This window comes from Pan troglodytes, chromosome 6, assembly GCF_028858775.2.
Source record: "Pan troglodytes isolate AG18354 chromosome 6, NHGRI_mPanTro3-v2.0_pri, whole genome shotgun sequence".
Classification (NCBI taxonomy): Eukaryota; Metazoa; Chordata; class Mammalia; order Primates; family Hominidae; genus Pan; species Pan troglodytes.
The window spans coordinates 111,572,137-111,592,863 of NC_072404.2; the positions used below are offsets into that span (position 1 = coordinate 111,572,137).

General features: G+C 45.8%; 1 protein-coding gene across 12 annotated transcripts in view; it reads left to right on the top strand.

The window, feature by feature from the left end:
* Positions 1-20,727, top strand: part of CUX1 (cut like homeobox 1) — a 468,245-nt gene that overhangs the window by 207,945 nt on the left and 239,573 nt on the right. For all 12 annotated transcript variants that reach the window (XM_054656168.2, XM_054656169.2, XM_003949225.6 and 9 more), the window contains exon 3: positions 3,754-3,801. In XM_054656168.2, coding sequence (XP_054512143.1) covers positions 3,754-3,801 — 48 coding nt within the window. The remainder of the gene's footprint in view (positions 1-3,753; positions 3,802-20,727) is intronic.

Sequence of the window (20,727 nt, forward strand, 5' to 3'; positions counted from 1 at the left end):
TGTTTTTTCTTTGAGACAGAGTCTCACTCTGTCACCCAGGCTAGAGGGCATTGGTGCAGTCTCAGCTCACTGCAGCCTCTGCCTCCGCGGTTTAAGCGATCCTCCCACCTCAGCCTCCTGAGTAACCTGGACTACAGGCATGCACCACCACGCCCAGCTTATTTTTATATTTTGAGTAGAGATGGGGTTTCGTCATGCTGGCCAGGCTGGTCTCAAACTCCTGACCTCAGGTGATCCACTTGCCTCAGCCTCCCAAAGTGCTGGGATTACAGGTGTGAGCCAGCGTGCCCAGCCATAGCTATTCTTCCATTCATTCCCTCATGCACCCTTTCCATGTCTTTTGAGTCCCCACTGTGTGCCAGGCCCCATGGTCATTTTCCCTGGACCCTGCTGGGATCATAGTAATCTTCCCCCATCATTCTTTACGCCTTCCACCCTCTTTTCCCTTGTTACCCTTTGTGTTATATGTTGTCCTCTACCTTTCTGAAAAGCACAGTGGGTGAAATGCGGTGATGTGTTAGCTTCCTGTTGCTGCTGTCGCAACCTGCCATGCGCCGAGTGGCTTAAAACAACAGAAATTTATCATGTGACAGTGCTCGAGTTCAGGAGTCCAAAGTGGGATGGATTCCCCAGGCTGGAATCAAGGTGTCAGCCAGAGTTGTGTTCCTATTAGAAGCTCTGGGGGAGAATCAGTTTCCTGGCAGTTTCCAGCCTCTCGCGCTACCGGCATTCCTATAGCATTCCGACCTCTGCGTCCGTCCTCAGATCTCCTCTGACTCTGAGCCTCCTGCCTGTCTCTTACTAGGAGCACTGGGATTACACCGGGCCCACCTGGATAATCCAGGGTCATCTCCTAACTCATGATCCCTGACATAATCCCATCTGCAAAAGCCCCTTTTACCATTGCAATCTAACACATTCACAGGCGCCAGCTATGAGGACGTGGTTATCTCTGGCGGGCTATTATTGGTGCTGACCACAGATAGCCTTATTTATATAAAAAGAGATTGGTGGCCAGGCATGGTGGCTCACGCCTGTAATCCACAGCACTTCAGGAGACCAAGGCAGGCATATCGCTTGAACCTGGGAGTTCAAGACCAGCCTGGGCAACATAGTGAAATCCTGTCTCTATGAAAAATACAAAAACTAGCCGGGTGTGGTGGCGCATGCCTGTGGTCCCAGCTACATGGGAAGTTGAGGTGAGAGGATCCCTTGAACCTGGGAGGTGGAGGTTACAGTGAGCCGAGATCATGCCACTGTACTCCAGCCTGGGTGACAGAGCCAGACCCCGTCTTAGGTGGGAAAAAAAAAAGATTGGTAAAGAATCTGATTATTTTTTGTCATGGAGCCTGGTGTAAAAAAATAGAAAATCATCTAGTTGAGGAAGTAACAGGATTGACTTCTCCAAGGAAATAATGGTATCACGTTTAGAAATGCATCCTTTGGAACAGTATATAGTTAAAAGGGAAATTATAATGCTTCCTGACCAAATGTTTCTACAGGATCACAATACAAAATAACGTGGGCTGTGGTGATATTTGTCAAAAAACTTGTGGTACAGTGGCCAGGTGCAGTGGTTCACACCTGTAATCCTAGCACTGTGGGAGATCAAGACAGGCAGATCGCTTGAGTCCAGGAATTCAAGACCAGCCTGGGCAACATAGCAAGACCCTTATCTCTACAAAAAAATAAGAAAATTAGCAAGGCATGATGGTGTGCGCCTGTAGTCCCAGCTACTTGGGAGGCTGAGGTGGGAGGATCACTTGAACCCAGGAAGTTGAGGCTGCAGTGAGCTATGATCACACCACTACACTCTAACCTGGATGACAGAGCAAGACCCTGTCTCTAAAAAACAAAAGCTTGCTGTACAGGCCTGTCCTGTAGGTCCCTCTGCAATGATGGAAAAATTCTGTGTCTGCATGGTTGGAAGCAGTAGCCACCAGCAACGGGTGGCTACCGAATCCTTGAACTGTGGCTAGGGTAACTAAGAAACTGAATTTTCCAAATTTATTTAACTTTAAGTTATATTTAAATATGAATAAGCACATATGGCTGTATGTGTTGAATAAGAAGACTTTTTCATCTGGGATCTTGATAGGTCTTACTTAGGAAGCCTCTGATAAAATAATTTGCAGAGTTTTATTTCTAATGGCAAGGTCAGTAGCTTTCCTCAGATTCTCAGAAGGCTTCATCAACTAAAATGTAGGCCCAGCCCGGTGGCTCATGCCTGTAATCCCAGCACTTTGGGAGGCTGAGGTGGGCGGATCACCTACGGTCAGGAGTTTGAGAACAGCCTAGCCAACATGGTGAAACCCCGTCTCTACTAAAAATACAAAAATTAGCCAGGCATGGTGGTGGGCACCTGTAGTCCCAGCTACTCAGGAGGTTGAGGCAGGAGAATCACTTGAACCTGGGAGGTGTAGGTTGCAGTAAGCCGAGATCTCGCCACTGCACTCCAGCCTAGGCAACAGTGAGACTCCGTCTTAAAAAAAAAAAAAAAAAAAGTTTCAATGCCTAAACTTTCAGTAAATAAGATATTATCTTAGTCGAGTCTTTTCAAAGTTTTTGAAGCACTTTCTCAGTTACTTCATTTTAAATAAAATGCTCTGAACAAGATCATAAGCATGCACCTATGGGATGTCCTGGTGTTTCGAAATGGGCACTGGTGGCATGGGATAAAATTTATTGTGACTCTGTCAGATGTGGATTCAAAACAGGCTGTATCTCCGACTTAACAGTGCATTAAAATGGCAGCTAGGGCTGGCCATGGTGGCTCACACCTGTAATCCCAGCACTTTGGGAGATGAAGGTGGGCGGATCACCTGAGATTAGGAGTTCCAGACCACCTTGGCCAACATGGCAAAAACCCATCTCTACTACAAATACAAACATTAGCCGGGCGCCTGTAGTCCCACTTACTCGGGAGGCTGAGGTGAGAGAATCACTCAAACCCAGAAGGCAGAGGTTGCAGTGAGCTGAGATCTTGCCACTGCACTCCAGATTAGGCGACAGAGCGAGACTCCATCTCAAAAAAAAAGAAGAGGCAGCTAAAATACAGTGCAGTGGCCCAGGTCCATTTCAGATAGAAACAGCCAGGCAAACCCCCCATTCTAGTCTATTTTATTCTAAGCAAATTATCTCACTTAGACTGACATCAGCAAAAGCTTTAGTCTGTAGCACATTCAAAATGAGGTATATGTGACCAGGAGTTAGTAGAAATAAAACATCGTTGTAGGCCAGGTGCGGTGGCTCACACCTGTAATCCCAGCACTTTGGGATGCTAGGGTGGGCACATCTCTTAAGCCCAGGAGTTTGACCCTCACCTGGATGACATGATGAAACCCTGTCTCTACAAAAAAATACAAAAATTAACCAGGCATGGTGGCGTACGCCTGTAGTCTCAGCTACTTGGGAGGCTGAGGTGGGAGGATGACTCTAGCCCAGGAGGCAGAGGTTGCAGTGAGCCAGGGTTGTGCCACTGTGCTCCAGCCTGGTCAACAGAATGAGACTCTGTCTTCAACAACAAGAACAACAAAGAACCACCTCGTTGTATTCTTAAATAAATTTAAATCCTGAAGCGCCAGTTGGCGTTATTGATGTTTTAGGAGTGCAGGAATGGGTGAGGTCCCAGGCTTGCTTTAGATAGTGATAATTAGCACTGACTGCCACGCTGTTTTTAGGAGGCCTTAACCAATGTTTCCCTTCTTTCTCCTTCTCAAATGGCTGCTTCCTGACCTCCGCCTCCTGCTCCAGGATTTGCGCAAGCAGGTAGCGCCGCTGCTGAAGAGTTTCCAAGGAGAGGTAAGCTTTTCTATTCATTTTCTATCCTGAGCCACCCTTCGTGGCTAATTGGTCTTTTTATTCACATTAAAGAAATGCTCCGGGCAAAAGGTGCTGCCCAGATGGTGCCTTCCCGGCTGCTCCGACCCAGCGTCGTGCAGATTTTGCACTCTGTGATGTGATTTTCCATTGGGTCCTTGGTGAAAGCCCTCCTGGAAAAGGAAGCTATGCTCAGAATACACAGAGCTGTGGTGGATTGCCAGCAGAAGTGCCCCGTGTGTGGTTGCAACAGGCAGGTTGTTGGCGCTACGGCCTTTAGGAGCCCATGCATCCCCTCTAGGAAGTCGCCTTGTCCCCCTGAGCTGGTCTGGGGCTGCCACTGCCATGAGTGTGTGCCATAAGTGTGGTGCTTTGCTGAGAGGCTGGCGGGGGCACAGGGAGGCCACTTGATCACAGGCTTGAAACACAGAGCATCTGGCAGAAGCCACGAGGAGCAAGCCTAGGCTCAGTAGAAGGAAGTGGTTTCTAACGGATCCTTCCAGAGAAGGACGGAGCCATCTGGCAGACGGCACGTGGGTGGCAAGTCACCTGGGACATCCGCCCTGGCTACCTGTTAGCGGGAACAGCAGCCATAGAGGGGACTGGGCTCCACGTGAGTGACACTCTTTGCCAGCCCTTTGTGTGAAGATTCAGTGATGTTTAGAAAACCAGAAATTATATTATTCTTGCGGATTTATTGAATCTCACCTCTTTAGCTTCTCCCGACGGAAAAACAGAAAGTGGAATCATAGCAGGCTAATAAGGAAAGGAAACGAGACATTTCCAAAGCCTCTGAAAGAGCCCATATTGGTACAGTCTTAGGGATTTTTTTTTTTTTTTTTTTTGGCGACAGAGTCTTGCCCTGTCACTCAGGCTACAGTCCAGTGGTGCAATCTAGTCTCACTGCAACCTCCGTCTCCCAGGTTCAAGTGATTCTCCTGTCTCAGCCTCCCCAGCAAATGAGATTGCAGGTGTGCACCACCACACCCAGCTAATTTCTCTATTTTTAGTAGAGATGCAGTTTCACCATGTTGGCCAGGCTGGTCTCGATCTCCTGACCTCAGGTGATCCACCTGCTTTGACCTCCCAAAGTGCTGGGATTACAGATGTGAGCCACTGTGCCTGGCAGGGATTTTATTTTCTTGCAACTGCTAAGTCACAGGGAACACATGGGGGAAGGGACAGGAGAGATGTGGCCGTGAGATACAGGAGAGATATGGCCGTGAGATACAGTAGGTTCCTCTTGGGACACAGGTGATGTGGGCCTTATATATGGAAGGCTGGGTTCCTGGGCCCAGAGCTCTAGAGCAAGTTGTCAGGCTTCCATTTGGGAAATTCATCAGCTGGGAGCAAGAGCAGGGAGTGAGTGAATGAAGGAGGCCAGGGCGATTGTAGCCAAAGACAGAGAGGCGATTTCAGGACATCAAAAGGGACCAGCGTAGAAAGAAGACACAGCAGTTGGTGATGGCTGGAAATTTTCGAGGGCAGAACAGTACCCCTCTCTTCTTATGATCTTCTTCCTGCCTCATTCAGCCCCCATGCACGTAGCTTGGTCCGGCCAGCAGGACACCCGCATCCCAGGGCTTGGATGGACTTGAACAGTCTTTTTCTCAGAACTTCATCTCCAAGCCCGTAGTTGATGAGTGAGGCTGTTACCTGACACCTGCCCACATTTGATCTTACCTGTTCTGTTACCTGTCCAGCGGCTTTTGGGAGACCCACTGGCTTCCTAGTTCTCTCGCTCAAAGAGTTCAGTGTGCTTTCTAGGTGTTTGCTTGTTTTTCTTTCTTATTGAAAAATTTCAAAGCTGTGTAAAAATGGAAAGATTAGTACAGTGAATACCTGTATGCTTTTTTTTTTTTTTTTTGAGACAGATTTTCACTCTTGTTGCCCAGGCTGGAGTGCAATGGCACAATCTCGGCTCGCTGCAACCTCCGCCTCCTGGATTTAAGCAATTCTCCTGCCTCAGCCTCCCAAGTAGCTGGGATTACAGGCATGCGCCACCATCATGCTCAGCTGAGTTTTGTATTTTTAGTAGAGACGGGGTTTCATCATACTGGTCAGGCTGGTCTCTCATTCCTGACCTCAGGTAATCCGCCCGCTTCGACCTCCGAAAGTGCTGGGATTACAGGCGTAAGCCACTGCGCCCGGCCCACCTATACGCTCTTTACCCAGATCCACAGTTGCTAACATTTCACCCCATGTACCTCCCCCCTCCCCTCCCTGCCCACCACTTTTGCTGAACATTCAGAAGTAAGTTGCAGAAGCAGGCACTGTGTCCCTCAAACACACGTGGAAGGCTCCCGAAGTTAAGGAATTATTAGCATTCTCCTACATTACCACAATAACCACAAATATCACACCTGGGAAAATTCACAGTAATTCCAGGTCATCTCATATTTGATCCAAAATCAAATTTTTCCAATTATCCCCAAGATGTCTTTTATAATGGCCCTCCTCGCAACTGAGGTCCAGTCAGGTTCACACATTACATTTGGAAATCTGTCTATCTAATTTTCTATTTTAAAAAGTTTTTTTTTTTTTTTTTTTTTTTTTTGAGACAGGGTCTGGCTCGGTAACCCAGGCTGCAGTGCAATGGTGCCATCATGGTTCACTGCAGCCTCCACCTCCTGGGCTCAGCAATCTTCTTGCCTTAGCACTCCCCTGCCCCGCCCCCCGCCAGATAGCTCGGACTATACATGTGCACCACCACATCCGGCTAATTTATTTTTATTTTTAGTAGAGACGAGGTTTCAATACGTTGCCCAGGCTTGTCTCGACATCCCGGGCTCAAGCCATCCTCCCACCTTGGCTTCCCAGAGTGCCTTGATTACAGACATGAGCCACTGTACCCGGCCCCTGCATTATCTCTTTTAATGTAGGACATCTTCTCCATCTCCATCACCTTCATTTCTTTTTATTTTTATTTTTTCTAGACAGGGTCTTGCTCTGTCCCCCAGGCTGGGATGAAGTGGCACAATCTCAGCTCACCACAACCTCCACCTCCCAGGTTCAAGCAATTCTCCTGCCTCAGCCTCCCAAGTAGCTGGGATTACAGGCATGCACCACCTCGCCCAGCTAATTTTTGTATTTTTAGTAGAGATGGGATTTCGCCATGTTGATCAGGCTGGTCTCAAACTCCTGACCTCAAGTGATCTGCCTGCCTCAGCCTCCCAGAGTGAGTGCTGGGATTACAGGCATGAGCCACCGCGCCTGGCCTGATTTTTTTGTTTGTTTGTTTGTTTGCTTTTTTGAAGAGTCTTAGCAAATTATCTTGTAGATTAGCCCACATTCTCAGTAGGATAATGGGTTTGATTCCTGATACCTTAAATTTGAAATACCTAAGAAACATCTAGGCTAAGCTTCCATTTGCCTATTTTTTTTAAAGGCCATATGAAAGCTAATCATAAATAAATACATAAAATTATCATAGATTTTGAACCCACAAAAGAAAGGTAATTTTTTGGCACCATTAATTAATATTTATCAAGCCTCTGCTAATTTATAAATAAATTTTATTATGTATACTTAAGGTATACAACATGATGCTATGGGATACATACAGGCAGTAAAATGGTTATACGGGGAAGCAAATTAACATATGCATCGTCTCCCTTAGTTACTCTTTTTCATGTGTGTGGCAGGAGCAGCTAAGATCTCGTTTAGCAGAAATCCCTCATATTGCAATTATATTTACTATAGTCCTTGTTTGCACATTAAATCTCTAGACACTCCCAGCATCATCCCTCCCAAAATGTGACATTTATATTAAATAATTTGTACTTTTTTTTTTTTTTTTTGAGATGGGGTCTGGCTCTATCACCCAGGGTGGAGAGCAGGGTGGCATGATCTCGGCTCACTGCAACCTCTGCCTCCCTGGCTCAAGCGATTTGCCCACCTCAGCCTCCCAAGTAGCTAGGACCACAGGCTCTTGCCACCATGCCTGCCTAAATTTTTGTATTTTTTGGTAGAGGTGGGAGTTTCACCATGTTGGCCAGGCTGGTCTCGAACTCCTGAGCTCCAGTGATCCGCCCGCCTCAGCCTCCCAGAGGGCTGGGATTACAGGCGTGGGCTACCACGCCTGGCCTGGAAGTGGTTTTTAAAATATTTTACTTCCATCCTTTCATTATGATGTGTTCCTATTAAAAAGGTGATCATGTGTGGAATCCCAGCAGTTTGGGAGGACAAGGCAGGAGGATCGCTTGAGCCCAGGAGATCGAGACCAGCCTGGTCGATATAGTGAGACCCTGTCTCAGTCTCATGCCTATAATCCCAGCACTTTGGGAGGCTGAGGCGGGTGGATCACCTGAGGTCAAGAGTTCGAGACCAGCCTGGCCAACATGTTGAAACCCCGTCTAATAGACTAAACATACAAAAATTAGGCGGGCATGATGGCATGTGCCTGTAATCACAGCTACCTGGGAGGCTGAGGCATGAGAATCAGTTGAACTCGGGAGGCGGAGGTTGCAGTGAGCCAAGCACTCTAGAGCCACTGTACTCTAGCCTGGGTGACAGAGTGAGACTCTGTCTAAATAAATAAATAAATAAATAAATAAATAAAAGTTTCAGATAATGAAATTATTACTTATAATTATTATAACAAAATCATAAAATGTAACTCACACTGAAATTAGATATCGATTGATTGATTATGATACCTAAATTTGGGTGTTTCACAAGCCCAGCAAATTGATGGGTGGTGTGGGGGAGGTGTACCCTTAATATGAAGTCCAATTTAAAGCTTATTCTAGCCCAACAATTTAGACAATCCCTTTAGTAAAGTAATGCACATACCTTCTAGGAAAATGCTGTCTTTCCACTAGTCTGGCCAATCCTTGCTTCTCTCCCTGAGAAGGGGCGTGTTATGGAAGGTTGAGGGGATGAGGGGCTGGCTCAGAGAACCTCTTGGTAGTGGGGGACAAGTGTCCTCAGGGAGGAAAATCCTCTTAAGAAATAACTTGAGTGCTCGTATTAGAGAATAAATGAAAAACAATCTATGAACTAAGCATCGGCTTTATAAAATTACAGTAGGCTGGTGTGATGGCTCACGCCTGTAGTCCCAGCACTTTGGGAGGCCAAGCCAGGAGGATCATCTGAGGCCAGGAGTTTGAGACCAGCCTGGCCTAACCTAGCAAGACTCCATCTCAATTAAATAAATAAACAAACAAATAAATGTACAACAGAATAAGTTCAAATAGAATGAAAGAAATGACAAATATAATAATAAACATAAGAATAGAAATGAATGAAAAAAACAAAGAGCCAGGAGAGAAACATTGCAAAAGTCATTTATTTGAAAATACCACTGCAACTGACAAACCACTGTACTCATCAAGACAAAAAATGTTAGGAATAAAATTGGGGATGACATTGCAGCTGCTGCAGAGATTAAAAAGATAAAGGGAATGTTATAAGCAACTTTCTGCCAATAAATACTGAAGTCGAAAAAGTTCCAAAATTCTGTAACTACCAAAATTGATTAAAGAAGAAACAGACAACTTGAATAGCTTTGTAACTATTACTGAAATATTTCCATAAGGTCTAGACAGTTTCCGAGAGAGTTTTATCAATCATTCATGAAATAGAGAGTTCTCATACTTAGCAGACTCCTTCAGAAAATAGAAAGAGCGAGCACTTCTTAACTCCTTTTATGAGGCTAATATAACCTTGATACCAAAACAAGACAAGAACAGTACAAGAAAGGAAAATTAAAAGTCAGTCTTATTGGCCACGCATGGTGGCTTACGTCTCTAATCTCAGCACTTTGGGAGGCTGAGGCAGGCAGATCACTCGAGGTTAGGAGATCGAGACCAGCCTGGCCAACATGGTGCAACCCCATCTCTACTAAAAATATAAAAATTAGCCGGGAGTGGTGGCAGGCACCTGTAATCCCAGCTACTTGGGAGGCTGAGGCAGGAGAATCGCTTAAACCCAGCAGGCGGAGGTTGCGGTGAGCTGAGATCATGCCACTGCACTCCAGCCCAGGTGACAGAGCGAGACTCCATCTCAAAAAAAAAAAAAAAAAAAAAAAAAAGTCAGTCTTATTATTGAATAAATATGCAGAAGTCTTTTCAAAGGTATTAGTAAATTAAGTCCATCAAGCTTGGTATATCCCAAGAAGGCTGTTTTGTTTAAAATGTTCAAAACTTATTAACATAAATCCATGTCATTAGCAGATTAAAGGAGGAAACAATTTCAGTAGTTATATGAAAAGATTTTGATAAAATTTAAATCCATTCATGATTAAAAACTACCAACAGGCTAGGCATGGTGGTCAGGAGTTTGAGACTAGCCTGGACAATGTGGTGGAACCCTGTCTCTACTAAAAATACAAAAACAGGCCGGGCACTGTGGCTCACACCTGTAATCCCAGCACTTTGGGAGGCCGAGGTGGGCGGATCACAAGTTCAGGAGATCGAGACCATCCTGGCCAACATGGTGAAACCCCAGCTCTACTAAAAATACAAAAATTAGCATATGCCCGTAATCCTAGCTACTCAGAAGGCTGAGGCAGGAGAATCACTTGAACCAGTGAGTCAGAGGTTGCAGTGAGCCGGGATCGTGCCACTGCACTCCAGCCTGGTGACAGAGAGAGACTCCGTCTCAAAAAAAAAAAAAAAAAAATACAAAAACAAAAAATTAGCTGGGTGTGGTGGGTGCAGGCCTGTACACCTAGCTACGCAGGATGCTGAAGCAGGAGAATCACTTGAACCCAGGAGGCAGAGGTTACAGTGAGCCGAGATCGCACCACCGCACTCTAGCCTGGGCAACAGATCAAGATTCCATCTCAAAAACAAACAAACAAACAAAAAACCCTACCAACAAACTAGGAATAGAGGGAAACATCTTAGGAATAGAGGGAAACTTCTTTAATGTGGTAAAAGGTATTTATCAGAAACATACATTAATCATCAGACCCAGTGGTGGTAAAAAAAAAAAAAAAAATTCCCAGAAAACCAGGAACAAGACAAGAATACCTACTATTGCTACTTTAATTAACACTGTACTGCAAATCTTAGCTAGCAGAGAAGACAAAAAGAAATAAAGTACAGATAGCTCTTGACTTACGATGGTGCAACTTTAGGATGATGCAAAGAAACTGTACTTTGAGTACCCATACAACCATGCCGTTTGTCAGTTTCAGTACAGTATTCAATAAATTACATGAGCTGGTGAATACCTGATGATAAAATAGGCTTTGTCTTGGATAATTTTCCCCAACTATAAGCTAATGTAAGTCTTCTGAATATATTTAAAGTAGGCTAGGCTAAGCTATGATGTTTGCCAGGTTAGTTTATTAAATACATTTTTGACTATAATATTTTCAGCCTACAGTATAAGTATTGCAACAGAAGAAATCAAACTGTCATTTTTCAAGTGAGCCTCAATTATTTAACCAGGTTACTAGATACAAAATCAATATACAAAAGTAATTATATACCCCTGTATCAGCAGCAAACTTAAAAAGTCATTTTTAAAAAGGATACTACTAGAGATAGCCAGCCAAAAAAAAAACTATAGCTAGAAATAAATGTAACAATACAAGGGAAATCTTTCTAGAGAAAGATGTAACATTTATATTGAAGGATATTAAAGGAGAGTTAAATGGAGAGAGAGAAAGTATACAAGGAGAGAAATTTCCACTACTATTGAAGCGATCACTTTTCTCCAAATTGATCACAGAATCGGTCATTGTAGTTCCAGTAAAAATCCCAACAAAATTTTTTTTGTTTTGAGACAGAGTCTCGCTCTGTCACCCAGGCTGAAATACAGTGGCACCATTTCAGCTCACTGCAACCTCCACCTCCCGGATTCAAGGTTATCTCCTATTTGATCTAAAATCAAATTTTTCTGGTTATCCCTAAGATTTCTTTTATAACGGCCCTTCCTGCAACTGAGGTCCAATCAGGTTCACATATTACATTTGTGTAATCCCAAGTAGCTGGGATTACAGGCGCCTGCCACCACACCCAGCTAATTTTTGTGTTTTTAGTAAAGACGGTTTCGCCAGGCTGGTCTCAAACTCCTGACCTCAGGCGATCAGACTGCCTCTGCCTCCCAAAGTGCTGGGATTACAGTCATGAGCCACCGAGCCCGGCCCCAGCAAGAATCTTAATGAAACTTTTGAAAAGCTGATTCCAGAATTTTTATACATATGCAAGAACAAATGGTAAATAATAGTGAAGATAATACTGAACCACTCCAAGTTAGAGGAATTGCCCTACCAGATTATTAAAGCTGCAGTAGTTGGCAGAGAATGAGATAAATAAACCAAAGGAACACAATAAAGAAATCAGAATCTGGCCGAGCGCGTTGGCTCTTACCTGTAATCCCAGCACTTTGGGAGGCCAAGGCAGGAGGATCACTTGAGGTCAGGAGTTCCATACACCAGCCTGACCAATATGGTGAAACTTTGTCTCTACTGAAAATACAAAAATCAGCCTGGTGTGGTCACGTGCTCCTGTAGTCCCAGCTACTTGAAAGGCTGAGGCAGGAGAATTGCTTGAACCCGGGAAGCAGAGGTTGCAGTGAGCCGAGATTGTGCCACTGCAGTCCAGCCTGGCCCACAGAGTGAGACTCCATCTCACACACAAAAAAAAAAACAAAAAAAAACACCGGAATCTGGCCTATGCATATATATAGAAGCTGAATAAATTGCAAAGATGGTATGGATCAGTGAGGAAAGGGGGGACTTTTCATGGTCCTCTGACGATTGGCAAATCCTTATAGATTAAACGAAGTTGAGACCGAGTGCACTGGCTCCTATCTGTAATCCCAGCACTTTGGGAGGCTGAAGCAGGCAGTTCCCTTGAGCCCTCGTGTTAGAGACTAACCTGGGCAACATGGTGAAACCCTGTCTGTACAAAAACTTACAAAAATTAGCTGGGTGTGATGGCACACGCCTGTAGTCCCAGCCACTTGGAAGGCTGAAGTGGGATGATTGCTTGAGCCCACAAGTTGGAGACTTCAGTGAGCTGTTGATCGCGTGCCACTGCACTACAGCCTGGCTGACAGAGCAAGATCCTGTCTCAAACAGACAGGCAAACAATTAACTAGAGTTGAAGCCCTACCTTACACCGTGTGGAAACACAAATTACAAGGAGAGTCTTAGATCAAAGCTTTAAACTTTATAGAATAAAATATAAAAGATGATGACTTTGGGCTGGGTAGAATTTCTTTCTTTTCTTTTCTTTTTTTTTTTTTGAGACGGAGTTTTGTTCTTGTTGCCCAGGCTGGAATGCAATGGCACGATCTTGGCTCACCACAACCTCTGCCTCCCGGGTTCAAGTGATTCTCCTGCCTCAGCCTCCAGAGTAGCTGGGATTACAAGCATGCGCCACCACGCCCAGCTAATTTTGTATTTTTAGTAGAGGCAGGGTTTCTCTGTGTTGGTCAGGCTGGTCTCGAACTCCCAACCTCATGTGATCCACCCCCCTCGGCTTCCCAAAATGCTGGGATTACAGGTGTGAGCCACCACGCCCGGCCCTGGGCTGGGTAGAATTTCTTAAACAGAAAACCATAAAAGAGATTGTTGCAGTGAACTACCTTAAAATTTTTAAATAGGAGCTTTTTTCATGGAAAGATACCCTAAAGAAAGTGGAAACATGGCCGGGTGTGGTGGCTCATGCCTGTAATCTCAGCACTTTGGGAGGCTGAGGCAGGCGGATCACTTGATGTCAGGAGTTTGAGACCAGTCTGGGCAACATGGTGAAACCCTATCTCTGCTGAAAATACAAAACTTAGCTGGGCATGGTGGCACATGCCTGTAGTCTCAGCTACTCAGGAGACTGAGGCACGAGAGTTGCTTGAACCTGGGAGGTGGAGGCTGCAGTGAGCTGAAAGCATTGCAGTCCAGCCTGGGCAACAGAGTGAGACTCTGTCTCAAAAAAAAAAAAAGCAGAAAGATAAGGCCAGTACACTGCTAGCTCCATGGTATGTTCATGTGAACTAGAAAAAAGGTTTGCCGTTCTCAATACTTTTCACATCACCTGTTGGAAACTTGCCATAATAAACATTCATACTTACCTCAGTGTTTACCGTGATAGATTCAGACATCCAGAATGTGAAGCGTACTGTCTAGGGCTGTGCATCCCACCGTTGTATGTGGGGTAACCTTGGCCATGATTTACAAATCTGGAAGAGGTAGTTGTCACACCTGTAATTAACAATGTTCACAAGATATTCAAAATGCTCGCATGTCAATGGGGGGAAAAACCCAGTAAGGAAATGAGTACAAGTCATGAGCGTAATTGTCAGAACATTGGAATGGTCAGTAGCTATATGAAAAGATGTCTAGGTTGCATAATAACCAGGGATATGCAGATTAAAATAACTCATCTGCAAGTTATTCCTCCTGACCAAGTTGGCTAAAATTAAAAAGTCAAGTTAGGAGCATAAGTTGATTTAAACTTTTTGAAAGCCAATTTGGCATCTGGTGATAAAGACTCACCTGTACCTTGACGCGGCAGTTTCACTCCTAAATATATACGCCAAAGAAACAAGCATGGCGGGCGCGGTGGCTCATGCCTGTCATCCTAGTACTTTGGCAGGCAGAGGTGGGAGTGGCGCTTGAGCCCAGAAGTTTGAGACCAGCTGAGCAACATAGTGAGACCTCCATCTTGACAAAAAAATTTAAAAAGTTACCCAAGCATGGTGGCACATGCCTGTAGTCCCAGCTACTCAGGAGGCTGAGGCAGGAGGATCACTTGAGCCTGGGAGTTGGAGGCTTTGATAGCAACACTGCACCCCAGCCTAGGAGACAGAGCCAGACCCTATTTTAAAAGAAAATTAAATAGATAAATAAACTTATTTGCCCTGGAAAACCAGTTCAGAAATTTTGAAAATAGTTAACATATGAAAACAACCCAGCCGGCCATCAACAGGAAAAAGAATATGATAAAACTTTGTTGTAACAAAAGATTAATAAAGAAAAGCATATGGATTTATTTGCTGAAAGTTACGAGCTCTGTATACCCAGGGCCTCTCCTTCACCAGCACTAAATGAGTGTTTATTGGATGGGTGGATGGAAGCATCGTCCTCATCTTACAGATAAAAGGACTAAACCCGAGAGAGGATTCCAAGTCACACAGGTCATAATGGCAGGACTGGCCTCGATCCTGGGGCCGTCTGGCATCCCAGAAGTGCTAAGGTTGGTGTGCTCTGATACTGCTTGAGCGGGGAGGAAGCAATGCCTTCAGCCCCTCCCTGATCTCAGCCAACCTTTCCAGTCTTTGATTGACACTTTGAGAGGCCGAGACAGGCGGCTCACTTGAGCCTGGGAGCTCCAGACCAGCCTTGGCAACATAGTGAAACTCCATCTCTACAAAAAAATGCAAACGTTAGCCAAGTGCGGTATCATACACCTGTAGTCCCAGCTACTTGGGAGGCTGATTTGGGAGGATCATTTGAGCCCAGGAGGTTGAGGCTGCAGTAACCTATGATCACACTATTGCACTCCAGTCTGGGCAACAGAGCGAGACCCTGTCTCTATTTCAAAAAAAAAAAAAAAAAAAAAAGATTGATGTTCATCTTGCATACAGTGCTCTGCAAACCCTGCCTGAAGCCCCCTTCCCTTCTAACCAGCCCCTCCTAGACAAATTCTGGAGCTTGGTGCATTGTCTCGTGTACATCCATAACTGTGTCCATGCGCTTTGCTACAACCACGATCTGCATCGTTGGAAGGAGTGGAGCCCAGGTTAACTGTGAATTTCATCACAGTATCACCTGCTGACATGGCCTGAGGGAGGGACCAAGGAATGATCTGAAACTTCCCTTTGTGCTGAATGTCTCCCTTACGTGCAGCGCGCTGGCCACGTTCAGAGCTGCATGCAGGACGTGCTCTCGGAGGCTGGGTTTTACTCTCTGGTCTTCATTCAACGCAACCTTTTCGGGAGCCTCCTGCTTCCAGCTATGGGCCAAACAGTTGCTAAAGATGTCTCATTGAATACAGTCAACTAGGATCCTGCTATTCTAATGAAGGGAAACTGATGATAAACACAAAAGGCAATGTTAGATGGCGCCAGGCACTGCGAGGGAGACACACTGGGTCTTGGGGTAGAGCGGGAAGAGGTGGTAGTGACTTCTTCAGTCATCCAGGGAGGCCTCTCCAGGGAGGATGACGGAACATCAGAGGAAAGAAGCAAGGAGAACCAGCCACACTCGGAGCTGGGAAAGAGCAGCAGGAAGATGGGGGCAGTGAGTGCCAGGGCTCTGCAGGGATGGGCTTGCCTGGCAGGGAGCAATACCAAGGAAGTTAGTAGGGCCCGGGTCATGCCAGGGCCTTGTAGGCAGAACCCTTAAGTCTCTTTGTAGGGACCCTTTGGTCTCCCCTTTGAACTAGGCCCTTTCAAAGACGTACAGTAGAAAGCAAATTCCCCATGGGCACCGGCAGGATGATTTGACAGATTCTAATCAAATAACTGGGGAAATAAAGTTGGGTGAACTACAGCAGTCTATGAATGAGTTAAAAGTGACTACGAGTCTGCTGCCCATCTTGCAGCCCATATCTGTTGAGCTGTAACATATTTGAGCATTCAGATCTAAAGGCCATTGCTAAATAAAGCCAGGGCGTCCATGTGGTTCGCTCCAAAGAGCATTTCACAGGGAGCCAGTCCAGGCGCTGCCGCCCACCACCTCTGTGACCTTGGGTGAGTCTCGGGGCCTCTTTCTGCCCGACTTTGCTCATCTGTAAAACGAGTGGGTTACCCAGATCCTCCCCCAAGGAGCTCCGTAGCTCTGAAACCTCATGAGACTCACTGGAGCAGTACTTTGGTTGACTATCGCTAGCAGAACCGAAAAGGACATTCTCCAGCAATGTAAATCTGTTCAAAAATGGGATGAGCTGGCACAGTGGCTCAGGCCTGTAATACCAGCACTTTGGGAGGCTGAGGCGGGTGGATCACAAGGTCAGGAGTTCAAGACCAGCCTGGCCAACATAGTGAAACCCTGTCTCTACTAAAAATACAAAAAAAATAAAAAAATAAAAAAATTAGCCAGGCATGGTGGTGGCACCAGCTACTTGGGAGGTTGAAACAGGAGAATTGCTTGGACGACCACCTGCCAGGGAGATTGTCACCTCTTATCCATTCTTTTTTTTTTTTTTTTTTTTTAAATAGAGTCTCTCTGTGTCACCCAGGCTGGAGTGCAGTGGCACAATCTCGGCTCACCATAATCTCTGCTTCCTGGGTTCAAGCGATTCTCCTGTCTTAGCCTCCTGAGTAGCTGGGATTTCAGGTGTGCGCCACCATGTCCGGCTAATTTTGTATTATTAGAAGAGATGGGGTTTTACCGTGTTGTTCAGGCTGGTCTCGAACTCCTGGCCTCAAGTGATCAACCCGCCTTGGCCTCCCGAAATGCTGAGATTATAAGCATGAGCCACCATGCCCTTGCCTTATCCATCCTTCTAAATGCCAGATCCTCCAAGTCTTCCCAAAATACCCAGCCAGAAACAGATTCTTCCTCTTCTCATCTCTAATAGGGCTTCATTTATAACTCCCTTTTGATTTTTTTTTTTTTTTTTTTTTTTGAGATGGAGTCTTGTTCTGTCACCCAGGCTGGAGTGCAGTGGATGATCTCGGCTCACTGCAACCTCCACCTCCCGGGTTCAAGCGATTCTCCTGCCTCAGCCTCCCAAGTAGCTGGGACTACAGGTGCACACCACTATGCCTGGCTAATTTTTTGTATTTTTAGTAGAGACGGGATTTTGCCATGTTGGCCAGGCTGGTGTCAAACTCCTGAGCTCAGGTGATCCGCCTAGTGGTTAGGATTTGGCGCTATCTCTCCCTTTTGGTTTTGAGCCTAAAGACATTCTGCCCTTATAGTTTGCTTACCAAGGCCTTATGCTTCTAAAATGTAGAAGGGAGGATGTGTGTGTGAGTGTGAGTGAGTGAGTGTGTGAGTGTGTGTGTGTGTGTATGTATGTGTCTTTGTACCTGTTTCTGTCCCCATCTTACCAGTACTTGCCTAAATACTGCATTAAGCATCATGGGTGAAATAGGATTAGAGAAGGTTGGACCAGATCAGTGGCTCCCAAAGCTGCTGCTGGGTTGGACCAGTGCTGCACTGGCCCTATGAGAATTGCTCACATGTTTCCAGAAATACAGCTCCCCAGGCTCCTACCCTGACATTCTGGTGTAGAAGGCCTGGGGTGGAACCTTAGAATCTGTCATTTTTCAAAGCCCACCTCTGATGCTCATGCACTGCTAGTTGTAGGAACCACTGGGCTCGGTTCCCTGAAAGAGCTCTTTCTCCTGGTAACAAGTTCTGTGACTCTCTCTGCCCACTCAGTCTTCTTAGATTGGCATGTTAGAAGCTCCATGACTTGCCTTTGAAATATTTTTCCAGCTTCAAAGTCCTGGACTTCTACTCTGGCCGAACTGGCCTGTGTATTATGAGTCACCTGAACATACTTTTTGATTTCCTGAAGGCTCTGTTATTGTTAAGACTCTTTTGCTGTTCCCTACCTATAAAACTCATTTCCATCCTTTAGGGCTGAACCGAAAAGTCTATCTCCTTTGATCATTTTCCTGACCATCTCAACCTATTTCTAACTTTTTCCCTCTTTTTTTATCCTCAGCTCTATTAAAGTATCATTAACAAAGAAAAGTTGTATATATTTATAGTGTATAATGTGATGGTTTGGGGTTTTTATTTTTTGAGACAGGATCTCCCTCTGTCACCCAGGCTGGAGTGCAGTGGCATAATCAGGGCACACTGCAGCCTTGACCTCCCGGGCTCAAGCAATCTTCCTGCTTCAGCCTCCCAAGCAGTTAGGACTATAGTCTCCTGGCCAGGCTAATTTTATATTTTTTCGATTTTAGTAAAGCCGAAGCCTGGCTGCGTTGCCCAGGCTGGTCTTGAACTCCAGCAGCACAGTCTCAGCTCACTGCAACCTCCACCTCCTGGGTTCAAGCCTCAGCCTCCTGATTAGCAGGGACTGTGGACGTGTGCCACCACGCCTGGCTAATTTTTTTTATTTTTTGTAGAGACGAGGTTTTGCCACGTTGGCTAGGCTGGTCTTGAACTCTTGACCTCAAGCGATCCTCCCACCTCATCCTCCCAAAGTGGTGGGATTACAGGCGTGATCCACCACACCCAGCCCAATGTGATGTTTTGATACATGCATACATTACGAAGTGATTTCCACAATCTGACAACATACCCATTAGCTCACTGTGTGTGTGTGTGTGTTGAGAACACTTGAGATCTACTGCCTTAGCAAATGTCATATATATGATTACAAGATTATTAACTATAGTCACCATGCTGTACCTTGGAAAAGAAAACCTACTTTTCTTGCTTAAGTAAAACTTTTACCCTTTTCAAGGACTGGGGGACCTTGAGTATGTGCAGATTTTGGTACACGCAGGGGGTCCTAGCACCAATCTCCTGAGTGTACCAAGGGATGACCGTGTGTATAGAAAATCACATGTTTATTACCCATGTATTTGTTGTTAGATGCTTAGTCTGTTTCCATATCTTTCTATTGTAAATAGTGCCGCAGTATACACGAGTGTGCAGATAACTCTTAACAATACTGATTTCAATCCCTTTGTGGTGTTGCTGGATCGTATTAATTTTGGGGGGAACCTCCGTACTGTTTCCCATAATGGCTGTACCAATTTACATTCCCACCAACAGTGTACAAAGGTGCCCATTTCTCCATGTCTCACTAGCACTCGTGTGTCTTTTTGGTAATAGCCCTTCTAACAGGTATCAGGTGATACCTCATCGTGGTTTTGAGTCAAATTTTCCAGATGATTAAAGATGTTGAGCAGCTTTTCATACACCTGTCAGCCGTTTGCATGTCTTTTTTTAGAGAGAGACAGGGTCTCACTCTGTTGTGCAGACTGGCGTGCGGTGGTGCGATCATGGCTCACTGTAGCCTTGAACTCCTGGCCTCAGGTGATCCTCCTGTCTTGGCCTCCCAAAGTTTTTGGGATTACGTGAGCCACTGCACCAGGCCTTATGTGTTTTCTTTTGAGATCCTTAGCCCATTTTCCGTTTTTTTGGTTTTTTTGGAAAGAGTCTTGCTCTGTCGCCCAGGCTGGAGAGGCTGGAGTGCAGTGGTGCCATCTTGGCTCACTGCAACCTCCACCTCCTAGGTTCCAGCGATTCTCCTGCCTCAGCCTCCCAAGTAGCTGGGATTACAGGCGTGTGCCACCACACCCGGCAAATTTTTGTATTTTTAGTAGAGACGGGGTTTCACTATGTTGTCCAGGCTGGTCTCGAACTCCTGACCTCAGGTGATCTGCCTGCCTTGGCCTCCCAAAGTGCCGGGATTACAGGTGTGAGCCACTGCGCCCGGCCACCTTAGCCCATTTTCTAAACAGGGTGCCTGTTTTCTTGTTATTGCATTGTTAACTTTTCCCCTCTTTCCAGCCTGCTCTTAAGATTGTACACGCTTTGAGGGCCCGTATCTTGTCTTAGATGCTTTATCTATTCTTTGCCTTATGGAACTGGTTACATAAAACATTCTTAGCTGAATTTCCCCCTGCTTCTCTCCTTCTCCTTGTTAATGAGTACTTATTGAGTGTGGTGTGCGAGCATCTACTTTGGTTCCTAGACGCCCACAAGCAAAATAGGTCAGTGCCCTGCTGGGAGTAGGGAGAGGTTATCAGGGTCTTCTTTGGGTTTGTGGCCAGACAGGCGACTGTGGAGCAGGCCAGGCACTCTGGGGACAGGATGACGCGTTCTGGCTGGAAGATACAGGGAGGCTTCCCCGGGACCCTAACACAGCCTGCTGCCCTGGACCTTTGCTGGGGAACTGACTTCTCAGCCAGTATGTCTGTCCGCAGGCTCTTGGGCCTTCTGCAGTGGTGGAGGTGACAGTGGTGTTAGCCGTGGTGGTCACTGTGGTGATGTGGCTGCTGTACTGTCATTATCTTATGGCAAAACCCGCAGGCCTG